General features: G+C 40.5%; 1 protein-coding gene across 1 annotated transcript; it reads right to left on the bottom strand.

Annotated features, from left to right (window-relative positions):
- Nucleotides 1-399: 399 nt before the first annotated feature.
- On the bottom strand, nucleotides 400-5,422 carry VMA21 (vacuolar ATPase assembly factor VMA21). Its single transcript, XM_063313527.1, has 3 exons — nucleotides 5,318-5,422; nucleotides 3,031-3,140; nucleotides 400-2,536 (listed from the first exon to the last, which is right to left on the bottom strand). Exons 1-3 carry the CDS (start codon nucleotides 5,368-5,370, stop codon nucleotides 2,394-2,396), a joined length of 306 nt encoding a protein of 101 aa, XP_063169597.1. The 5' UTR covers nucleotides 5,371-5,422; the 3' UTR covers nucleotides 400-2,393.
- Between the last annotated feature and the right edge of the window lie 6,898 nt (nucleotides 5,423-12,320).

The following is a 12,320-nucleotide window of genomic DNA, read 5'->3' as shown; positions in this document are numbered from 1 at the left end:
TCCTTGAGTTGTGGGGGCTCTGTCACTGGAAGTTTTGAAGCAAAGATTGGCCGGACATTTGTCTGGGGTGGTCTGAGGATTCATGCCCTGGGCAGGGGGTTGGACTAAAAGACCTCAAACCTTAGGATTCTATGAATCAGATACCCTTGTCTGCAGGAAGTAACTCATGTGCCACTAAGAAACAGGAACTAAAAAAAGTCAGAATGAAAGCATGTTTATGCTGGAAACATTCCAAGAGTTGATCCCAGATGTGTTAAGGCTGCGATTTCCTCCAGTTCCCAGCTACAATGACTGAAGTTCCAATGCGTAACATCTGGAGGGTACCAGGTTGAAGACAGCTGTATGTTCCATGGCTCTGTTGGGGACAGTTCTCCAAACTGAAGGAAATTTAGACTGGGATCACACATGATTTACGCAGTTTATTGTATAAATCACAGCTAACTGGGTTTGCACAAAATATGAAACCATAAATCAGAGTTTCCATACCCCAATGACTGGGTCTCACACAACGTGCTGTGTCGAAAAACAATCACTTAGTGCAATGTGTGAAACCCAATCATATTCTTGGTTGGAGTTCAGTGCAGGCAGATACCACAGATACATCCTACAATACAAATCCATGACAGCCAACGTACAAGGAAGCAATCAACATCCGAGAAACGCTGACAGTGCAATATTTACAACACATCGGCTAGCAAGGGGTGATCCAGAAACTACTACATGAACACTTTTCAATTCTTTGGGCCCAGCAGTGAATCTATACTCTATGACTGTATTTTATTGAAAACGCAGCATTTGTAATACAACATAAATTTAATCTATGAGAGAAAAAAAATGATCAGCAGTACAGTACAAAAAAAATTGGAATTCAAAATGGCCATGAGATCATTCCTCAGTACTGCAGCACAAGCACCAGCCACACAAGCTTCGGTGCCTTCTTTGACAAAATGCAAATCTTGTTTGCAGCACCTTTGACTAATAATAAATCATCACCACGTTCAGACTCGAAATATTTCCAGTGTTTAATCGCAACAGGAGAGAGGTTCCTCTCTGTGGGAGACCCTCAATGAGCCATTTTGAGTCCCAACAATAATTTGCAAAGAACATGAGGGACTCTAGAAATGCAACATAATCAAGATTTAGGGGAAATAATTTAGTTTTGAAGAAAACATTGCTCCTGATCAACATCTGTGAAAACTTCATTCCACCAGTTTGTTGAAACCAGTCATTACTTGTTAAGAGAATCCTGTACAAAAGCCAGTCATGTGAGAGGCACCTTTGCAGCAGCACCAGTTGGATACCTACCCATCTCACCAATGAAAGGGGAGGGGGGATTTTCATTATTTCACAACAAATAATGTACAACGTATTACAAGAGAATTCCCCCCTCCCCCACAAAACTGGCAACAGGAAGTTCAGGATGAATTCCGATTTCAAAGTCATTCAAACACATGATGCCTGTAATTTTCAGCAGCAGTAAGAGAGAAGAGGACTAACATTACTGAAGACTGAACAGTGGAGGCTTTCCTTTGCAAGACATTAGACAAGGCGGCAGGTTAACAGGGTACCAAGAGAAAGTTGCTGAAAGCAGCAACTGGTCAACCAAGAAACATGTGATAATACAAACTCTACATTTTAACGTGGAGACATTTTTAGATTGCCAAATCAACATTATAAGGCTCTGAAATTGGTCGTAAATGTATCACATCTTCATCCGTTTAGCGATAAGGTCTCCCCTTAAGGGAAATCACTCCTTAAGAGGGAATAACAGAACAACTGCATTCAAAATCATGGCATTTGACCAACTCGGTATCTAGCTGGGAAAAAATACCTTAGGGGAAAAGGTACCACACAGAGTAACAGTCCGGATGAACTTGGCATCATTGCTTTGTCATCCAACAAAATAAACATCAGTTCCAGAAACAGCTGGGTTTCTTAGCTGTAAGACCAACAGTCCAATGTCAGCTCAAACCCAAAAACTGATCCCCCTCCAGAGGACGTAGGAATCCAATCTGCTTCACTGATACTGGAAGCTCACAAATTACCTTGACGTTATAACGTAAGCATTATCTAGACGTGGATTCCAAAGTCGTTACTGGCAGGTTACTTACAGTGCCAAAAGTCAGTGTTTGGTCTAGAAAGGTTATCAACATTTCTGGCTGGGAACTCAACTGCTCCTCTTCCTGATTTTCCCAACTCTGCTAAATTCTGGGACTCATGAAATCGCAGATTCATTCAAACAAAACAAAACAAACAAAAGCAGTTACTGGGAATGAGAAGAAGTCCATTCCAAAATCATCCAATTCAAACAGAGACTTCTTAAATTTACAGTCTTTGAGGTCGCACTATACCCACAAATCTTCCTCTCTCTGTCAGGCAGCAATTCAGACCTCTTAGTCCTGCTTGCCTTCCCGCCATTGCCGGGAACCTTCATTCCATGCTACGTACACAAAAAGAGCAAGCACGATATGAACAGCAACCACAGCAACTATTGCGGCGTAAAAGTAGCTGTCTCTGTTGGACATTCCAAAGGTACCTGAAAAAACAATGAAAAGACAAAACTATGAAAACCGACAGCAATCCAGATCATGCCTATCCTCATATACAGGTAGTCCTCGCCTATCAACCACAGCAGGGACTGGAATTTCAGTCACTGAGCAATGTGGTTGCTAAGCTAGGCAGTACATGACCGGACCTGATTTTATGACCACTTTTGTGGCAGTCGTAAAGCAAGTCATACAGTCATAAAGCGAATCACAATGGTCGTAAAGCAAATCAGTTGTTTCCAATTGATTTTTCAGGTCAGAAGCTGGTTAGGAAGGTCATAAATCATGATCATGTGACCACAGGATGCTGCAAGCAGTCGTAAATGCAATTATTTCAGACCTTTGTCATTCAAAAATAAAAAGAACAGATGCTTACCACCATTGAATAAGGTATACATTCTTTTTAATGTATTAATAAGACAGTAATGTATTGAGCAAGAGAGAGGCAATGATAAAAATGGTGGTATAAAACAAAGAAGATTACCTTCAAATAAATACGCCTTTGTTGAGAAATACAATCCAATAGGTAACATAATCATTAAAGCTGTGAAGAACAGAAGTGTCCTTAGCGTTGAGGCTAATGAACTTTCACTTCTACAAAAAACAAGTCACAACAAACAAAAAGGATCATCTCTCAAACATAGCAAAGCAATTGCTTTATAAAAGAATATTTCAATTTTTTAAAATATTGCTAAGAAATTTGGTTGAATCATGCCACTACTAGTTATCATCTACCATAGATTAAAACATTTTAAGGCAACTGTTTTTGGCAGAGCAAAGTAATTCCAATTGATGCATGTGTTTTGAGATGTACACATCCTATTGCATTATTACAAGTGAAAAGATTTTCCAAATTTAAAAACAAGTTCACATTTACACAGAAATTCTGTGTCTGATGAAACTGTGTTCCAGTTAAGTACTAAAGGCCAGACTTTCTGAAAGCTGAATAAGTAATCAAGTATTATTAAGAAGGGCAAATATGTGAGCTGATCATCAGCATTTTAATAAGCACGTGTTTAGACAGGCAGGGGAAAAAAGCATAAATTCAGATAATACAATGAGGATAACAAATCTCACAGCCAATTTAGCACCACTGGAAAATTCCATGTGCAAACAAGAATTTCTAATCAATCTGATGGAAAAACCTGCTTGCATATGCAAATCAATATTTGTGAGGATATGTTTCTGACAGCAAAATTATTCTAAGCATGAGATCTGGAGGAAAAGTTAAGTAATTGCACCTATCATAAACTGCTCAGTGAGACAAAAGACTGAAATTGTGTGCAGTCAATTTATGATTAATGACTTCTATTTAAGTCAATAATACTTTTTCTGCAGTCATAACGATCAACTTTTAGCTTGCTTCTAATAATTTCATTTTGCACTGTGACAGTTATCTAGTGGCATCCGATTAGGCATTGGAATTTATACCGAAAGCAACAGCAAATTCAGAGAGATTTACAATTTGACAGCAACACTTTTGTTGCTACTCAAGTCAATAATTTAGTTTTTATCTTCGAAATGCAACAGCCAACACAAAAAATTTCTGTCTAGGTCCCACTAGATGAACTTGCTTCACTGAGTCAGCCAAACAGTTTATTTATACCAAAATAAACCAACATGGCCAATCTTGAATTTCAAAATCTACAGGAATTACCCAGTGTCTTTATATATGGTGAAAACTGACCCAAACTGGCTGTCCTCTGCTTAAAAATGAAAGTATCTTGGTATGGCTTGAAAGAGCCAGTATTAGATCTCAAAAATATGCCAGTACGAGCCTGGGGTTGGAAAAATCTGGATTCAGAGCTCCAGTCATCCAGCAGCCACACAAAGTGACCTCATCATTTCTCAGCCCAGAAAATCTGCAGACATTTTGTACAAACTTTATTCACTATCTCCCAGTTCGAATTTCTACAAGTGCATATAATGAAAAACAAGTTTTAACCCAGCCTATTACATTAAGATTTAACACATCATGCTTTACCTCTTTTCACCTTTTTCTTTCAATAAAAAAGGACATTCCTACTCCATTCCACACCCTACTTCACCATACACAGCACCTGTATCTGCCTGTGCATGTCTAATTAGATAGCTGGAACAGGTCCCTTGGTAGGACTGTGGAGCACTTCAAATTCAAAGGTAAAAATGCATTTGGCATGTGCAAGATGCTCGTGGAGCATCGCTCTGCCGCTCATTAGTAAAGCAGAAACAGAGGGAAGCTCACGAGCTCTACAAGCCCATGATTCCACCTTGTTAAGATGCCCTTCTCCTTAAGGCAATGCTCCTAATATTCAGAATGCCGTAACCTACATGGTCCTACATTCTGGGGTAATTGCTAAATAAGAAACTGCTAAATTCCCACTCCTCCTTCCAAGACACTCAACCGCCCTCCCGCCCGGGAAGAAGCCTCAGACTGGGAGGGGGGGCGGGGGGGTTGTCCCCCATTTCAAAGCAGGGATGCGGATTAATTAATAATTAATAGCCGTAGCATCCCCTCTTGGTTGTGATGCCATCTCCTCTCGGATTTTACATTTATTATCTTATTTATATTTTTAGATTGTAACTTAAGTCTACATGTTTTTACCATTAACTTTTATTGTAAACCGCCCAGAGTCCCCCTCTTGGGGGGAGATGGGCGGTGATATTAACTTAAATAGTAAGTAAATAAATAAATAAATCTCCCTTCCCTGCACCCAGGAAGCAGCGCGGAGAGGGCTGGGCTGGAGGCTCCCCCCACGCGCGGCTCGCCGCTCCCGGCTCCCCTTCCTCACCGGGGCTCGGGGGGCGAAAGCGCGTTCAGGGCGGCCTTCTCGTAGCGCTCCATGGCCGAACGCCTCCGCCTTCCCCTCCAGCCGTCAAGGAGGACGCGGAGGAAGCCCCTTCCGGTCAGCTGACCGCGCTCCTACCCGGCCTCCCCCGCGGCCGCCCGCCACATGACCAGGAGTTGGCGAATGACAAATAACGATCTTACTGGAACGGAAATTCCTAGACGGGCTCCCGAGGGATCTTCAGGATGGGGATGGAGATGGAGCGCCAGAGCCAGAGCGTCTCCAATGCGTCTTTCCCACAGCTTCCAGAGTTCCCAGCCAGGATGGGAATTATGGGGGTTGGAGTCCGAGGGTGTGACTGGAAGCGACAAGCTTCTGTTTTGCTGAATATGAACATAATAATAATAATAGTAATAATAATGATAATAAATTAAACTTACTTGCCACCCAACTCCCTGTGACTCATGCATGGGGGTACCATTTGAATGCCAATTTTCCATCCTGGATTTTAAGTCTTGCACTGAGTTTCTTGGGATTGGCTCTGCTGAGCTGATTGGAACTACCTTTGAAGCACCCCAAATAGGATTTACCACAGGAAGCTTCCCTCCTCTTCTTGTTCTTGTACTCTGATTTAGGCAAGGGGCTAGGAACCAGGAGGCTCTGAGTTCTAGTTCCGCCTGAGGCCTGAAAGCTGGCTGGGTGACCTTGGGCCAATCATTCTCTCTCAACCCAATTCACCACACAGGGTGGTTGTTGTGGGGAAAATAGGAGGAGGAAGGAGTATTAGGTATGTTCTCCGCCTTAGGAATAATAAAGGCGGGATAGGAAATAAATTAAATTAAATTAAATTTATATCTTCCTGCAGAAGTTAAAACAAGAGATACAGGATGCTCCTAAATGCAAAAACTACATTATGAGAGCAAGGTAGATGGATTTAATTACAGTGGCAATGGGGGCACCGTTGGAAGACCTGAAGGACCAGGTTGGGGACAGACTGTCATGAAGAAAATCTATGTGGTTGCTAAGAGTTGACACTGATTTGATGGCACACAATCAATTGATCACATTAAGTCAGACCCATATTACCTATTTCATCTGTTTATCTATTTTATTGTAAGCTGCCTAGAGTCACATATGTGAGATGCATGGCTATATAAATCAATGAAACAAACAAAATGTGCAGCAATCTGAGTTAGGAGACCCTGCTTTTAAATAAACATAGGAGATCGTTCTGCAGTAACATGTAGGGAGTATTTTTTTTAATGGACCACATTAAGTTTGCATAACATGATTAGCCAGTCAGGCAGTCCTTGAAATGGGAGGATCCTTCAGGTATCCAGGTATTCAGTATGAGTCTGCTGACATCAAGGAACATTTAGAAAACGGGTTTGAGTTGGGTTTGCCTTTCATTTTTAGCCCATACAGAAATGCATGGGCAGCTATTTTTGTACAAACCAGCCCACTTTGTAAACATATTGCACACATTCCTTTTGATTTCACAGGGCAGCATGCTCCATCAGAACAGCAGGGCATGAAGCTTCTTTAATTGACCCTGTTTTGAAAAATAAGATGTCTGGAGGCTAAACGCAAACAACAGTCATCGGTATATTATGGCATAATGCAAAAATCAAATAAATCCTAATGTACAAAGTATATCCCATAGGGCTACAAAAACACCTAAACATTGGTGATTTTTATTCTTTGTTTGAAAATGGCCATAAGGTCAGGGCATTATGGGAGCTGATGGATGGCTTCAGTTCAAGCAGAGATGTAACTTTCTGAACAATTACAGCTATAGTTTTCTAACCCCCTCTAGATGGAGCTGCTCAGAAGGAAATGAACATTTGCTAGAAGAAAATACACATTTCCATATATCCAGATAGATCTTTACAAAGGAGCTTAAACAGGAGTTAAAATTAAGAAACACCATCAAATCTGTAATTCCAACTGCTTCCCCTGCTGTGGATTTTACAGCCAGGCCAACTGAAATTTGTATTTGTTCTACAAAGCAGTAATTGATATAACTAATCATTCTATATAATAAATTTGTTAGACATGGGTAATACTTCCTTGGGAGACTATTGAAGTACTAATTTAATTAATTGAATTAACCATGTAGTCTAATAGTTGGAGCTTGACCCTCAGAGACAAAATCCTCTTCGGGGCTTGATTTTATGGCAAGAATTCCCCTCCCCCGCAAAATGGAAAAGTAAGACAGTATAATGGCTCTAGTTTGATATCTCCAATTAATTATCTAATCAATGATTTTTTTTTTAATCTCTTCAATAGTGTCCGATTCTCGGAGACTGCCTGGACAACTACCTGCAGTTTTGTTGGCAAGATTTTTCAGAAGTGGAAGACTTTTCAGAAGTGGCTTGCCATTGCCTCCTTTCTGGGGCTGAAAGAAAGTGACTGGCCCAAGGTCACCCAGATGGCTTTATGCCCAAGGTGGGACTAGAACTCATGGCCTCCCAGGTTCTAGCCTGATGCCTTAACCACCACACCAAACTGGCTCTAGTCAATGAAATAATGATTTTTAAATTTTAGGAAAATGGTAAGTTCTGTTTATTCACTGGTATTTTATTTGCCATCCACGATGTAATTTTTATTTTTTTCTTTTATGTAGTCATTTATTTTGTTCCTTAAAAGTTTTAAAATAAATAAATATATATTTAAAAAGTAAGGCCAGTAGCTAATCTGGGCTCACTCATACAGTATATGCATGTAATTTATTCTCCCATTACTTGTTCCTCTAAGTCAGTGTTTTTCAACCTTGGCCACTTTAAAATGCATGTACTTCAACTCCCAGAATTCCCCAGCCAACATGCTGGCTGGGGAATTCTGAGAGCTGAAGTACATGCATTTTAAAGCATGCTGGCTAGGGAATTCTGGGAATTGAAGTCCATGCATTTTAAAGCATGCTGGCTGGGGAATTCTGGGAATTGAAGTCCACACATTTTAAAGCATGCTGGCTGGAGAATTCTGGGAGTTGAAGTCCACACATTTTAAAGCATGCTGGCTGGAGAATTCTGGGAGTTGAAGTACACACATCTTAAAGTGGCCAAGGTTGAAAAACACTGCTCTAAGCAGTAAGGCCAGTCAGGAATGTCTGCGGAACAGAGTAAAAAAATCAAGATGGTGGCTACAACCATGCCATTTTATGCAGTGCATGTAAAAAAAAAAAAAAAGACAGGGCTTTGATCGCATAGCTGTGGCCATCCTCTTGATGTTTTTAACTCCCCCATCCACCACAGACCCCTGACCTAGTTGTTTTGATAAATGCTATATTAAACACCTTGCTGGAATTGCTAAGGTTATCTTATCAACAGAAGGGCTACAGGTAGCCCTTGCTTAACAACCACAATTGGGATAGAAATTTTGGTCACTAAGTGATGTGGCGGTTAACTGAATCTGACCTGATTTTATGACCATTTTTGCAGTGGTCGTTAAGTGAATCACCACGGTAGTTAAGCAAAGCATATGGTCATTAAGCAAATCACATGGTTCCCCATTGGTTTTGCTTGCCAGAAGCTGGCTGGGAAGGTCGAAAATGGTGGCCATGCAACCTTGGGATGCTGCGATGGTCATAAATGCGAGGACCAGTCGCAAGTTGGTTTTAGCTCCACTGTAAGTCTGAACCATCGCTAAACGAATGGTTTAAGCAAGGACTACCTGTATACTGGATTAAATGTTTATCTGATTCAGGGAAGTAGAACTCAAGAAATTCACATTATTTTAGTATGCATATTTTGTTATCCTTGGGCACCAGATGTTATACATGGTGCAGCTTGTTTGTGTGTGTTTAATCCTTGTATGCCACCCAGAGTCACTTGTGTGAGATTGAGGGCCATATAAATCATATAAACAAACAAACAAACTTGGTTTAGTGTCTTGAAGTGTCAAACTAGGTCAAGGAGATTTGAGTTCCTGTTTTCACTGGGCCATGAAGCTCAGAGTTTTTATCTGCCAAACCAGCCTACATTACAAAGTAGTTGTTAAAATATTAATGGGAAAACTGTATACCCTATACTCCATGGCAAAAGACTGCAATAAATGTGAAAAAAATATCCCCAAAATTGGACAGTTACTTCAGTCAAACCATCTTTCAGAGATATCTATTTCTTAAGCCTTTGTACCAAGATAAAAAGCAGTTCTCTTTTTATTTTCTGGTGATAATAAATTCAGAAATGTATTCTTTTCGTGTCTGCTTATAAAATAAGTCACAGTGTTTATTGCTTGCCTTTCTGTGTCTCTTGGTATGTTATACTTAATAAGATCATAAATTGTGGGACTGGAAATGACCAGGAGTCAATAGAACTCACACAAAGCGGGTTCCTTCATTCACAAACATTCCTAGAAAGTCAGCCCAAATAATGGGAAGGGGTAAAACAGCTACATTCCAACATGGACAAACCCAGAAGAAAGATTAAAACGTTGCCCCCAGGAACACGTTTTATGACATGGAGCAGTTCTCGTTCTTTTCAGGGGAGGGGGTGGGTGTTTAGTGTCTTAACAAACCATTTAAAAATCTTTTTCAAAAACACTCTGCAAGCAAACACATACTCACATTTTCACAACACTTGACTCCTACAGCACCAAAAAACAAAAAAAAAAATGGTGGGCCATCTAACAAACTTCTTTTCTATCTACAAATCAAAACATACATATAACTTACATCCAGGAGAAAAAAGCATTGGCTTGCTGTTGCACCTGTTTTTATACTCTTTGAGCAACCTTGTCCTCTCCTGCTCTTCTTGCTATAATTGTTTAGTGTCAGAACCTGGAGAAAATACTTTGGAAGCTGCTCAACAGCTCAGCTGTTCACAGAAGGCAGCAGCTCTGGACACCATGAATGTGCTCAGACATTTTGAACAGTCCTTCCTTCCATTCTTGAGGTATGGAGGCAGAAGTTTTTGCACCCATGGAAAGAGACTCCAGGTGCTTCTCTCCTGAATGACCGGAGAAGGTAATAAAGTATCCTCTGAGTTGAGCTTGAATCCTGGTAATTTCATGGACAGGTCCAAGGAGGTTTCATGGCAACAATATGGAACTTATTGACTGCTCCCTTCTCCAGGAAAGTTTTTTTCCCACTGCTCTGGAATTCTCTGGAGGCTTCCCATCCATACGCTAAACAGGTCTGTGGTGCTCCCTCCTGATCTGTGACAAGGCTCCATTCTCAATATGACCTCCCTTAGACCTCTCCATGGTGCTGATCTCTATTATCAAACAATCATGGAATTGTAGACAGAAAGCTCACTTGAAATGAGAAGTACTTGCAGGGACTTCAGAGCCAGTGTGTGACTTGGGGTTCCACCTGGACTCATGGTTCCTGCTTAAGGAACAGGTGGCAGCCTTCACACGACTCCATGTTGTGTGCCAGTTGGGCTTATTTCTGCATTAGGAGACCCTGTCATGACCATTCATGTCTTGGTCACCACCCTTTTGTTGGACTTCTGTAATGCACCCTACTTGGACCTTTCCTTGAAGACCAGCTGGAAGCTTCAACCAGTCCAGAATGCAGCAACCTGAGTAGTAATGGGCGCAGCCTGAGTACCACTATGTCATGGCCTGCACTGGCTCCCAATATGCTTCTGGGTGCAATTCGTGGTGCTGGTTATCACTACTTTGGGCTAAGTTATTCATGGTCTATCTCTGGTTATTTCTGCCCATCTCACCAGATTGTACAGGGTGGGCATACTCCAGATCCCGTCTTTGGAGCCATGCCATCTAATGCAGTGTTGGCAACTTTACAATGTGTGGACTTCTACTCCCAGCCAGAATATAGATGGCTAGCCAGTTAGAGGGGGGTTAATTTCCACCATCCACCTGTTCTGCTTTTTAATTGATGGAGTTTAAGCTGCAGTGGCCACATTTCTGGCTGAGAATCAGAATAAAAATGATTCCAGTAATCATTTTAGGGAAAGTGAATGTATGGAAAATCCAGGTGTCAGTTGCAAAGCTGGTTTTTATCCAAGCACTGATCTTGCTTGGAAGATTATGAATAGCCTATAAGATGTTCATTATGACGCCCTCACATTGCCCAGGGTCCTGAAAAAGAGTTGGTGTGATTTTTTTGGTATGGCAAAAGAGGAAAATCATTAAATGTATCCAAAGTACTTATTGTTAACTGCATTTAAGTAGTTTAATTTTAATTCATCTTAACTTATAAATTGCATTATATCTAATTCACTTTTATCCTCAAATGGCCCACTGAGACAAAAAAAAAATTCCAGTCATCTCTTACATGGAGGAATAAATACAGAATGTGCAAGGTGGTGTTCTATAAGTGTACAAGAATGTGTTTTTGGGTTTCAGAAGGTACATGAGAATTTAGAGCATCAAAGCAAAACCACAGCCTCAGTCTGCATTAAATCATGAAAAATCTTACAGCATGGGATTCAAGACTTGAAGTTTAATTTATTGCTCTTTAGTCATATGCCTTAATGAGATCTTAAAAAAAATATCAAATGCTCAAATGCAAGACCATTTAGCATAGAGCATAGACCATCTTCCAATCTTCAATGCCACTAATGATATATATTTGCTATTGAGACAAAATATGTTTGGAGAACTTTGAACAACAATGTTTTATAGCAGGGAATTTTAATAAAAAAAACATGTTTTCACCTGCTGCTCCAATTTTTTAAATTTCCCATGGGACAAAGAAGTGCACAAAGTAACTCATTAGATGGGCAATAAATTAGTCAGGAGGTGGGGAACAAAATTATTCACAAGCAACACAACATTTCACTGCAACTGGGAAATTAGGAATGATCCAATGGTATTTATAATGGGAGAAAAACTGGATTTTATTATAGGCAGGCGATCCTTTTGTTTTCTAAAAAGAAAAACAAAACCCTTTTCATACATCCATTATTGTTCATTACTGTGTTTGGGATTTCTGTTCTGGGATACCATAGAGGGCACCAAATTTGTTTATTTACTAGTTCTGTAAGGCCACCCACCTCAAACAATGTGATTGTGGGTGGTGTACAACAGAAAAACC

Source organism: Candoia aspera, chromosome 12, assembly GCF_035149785.1.
Source record: "Candoia aspera isolate rCanAsp1 chromosome 12, rCanAsp1.hap2, whole genome shotgun sequence".
NCBI lineage: Eukaryota > Metazoa > Chordata > Lepidosauria > Squamata > Boidae > Candoia > Candoia aspera.
The sequence above is the reverse complement of the archived record's forward strand: the minus strand, read 5'-3'. Positions and strand labels throughout refer to the sequence as shown.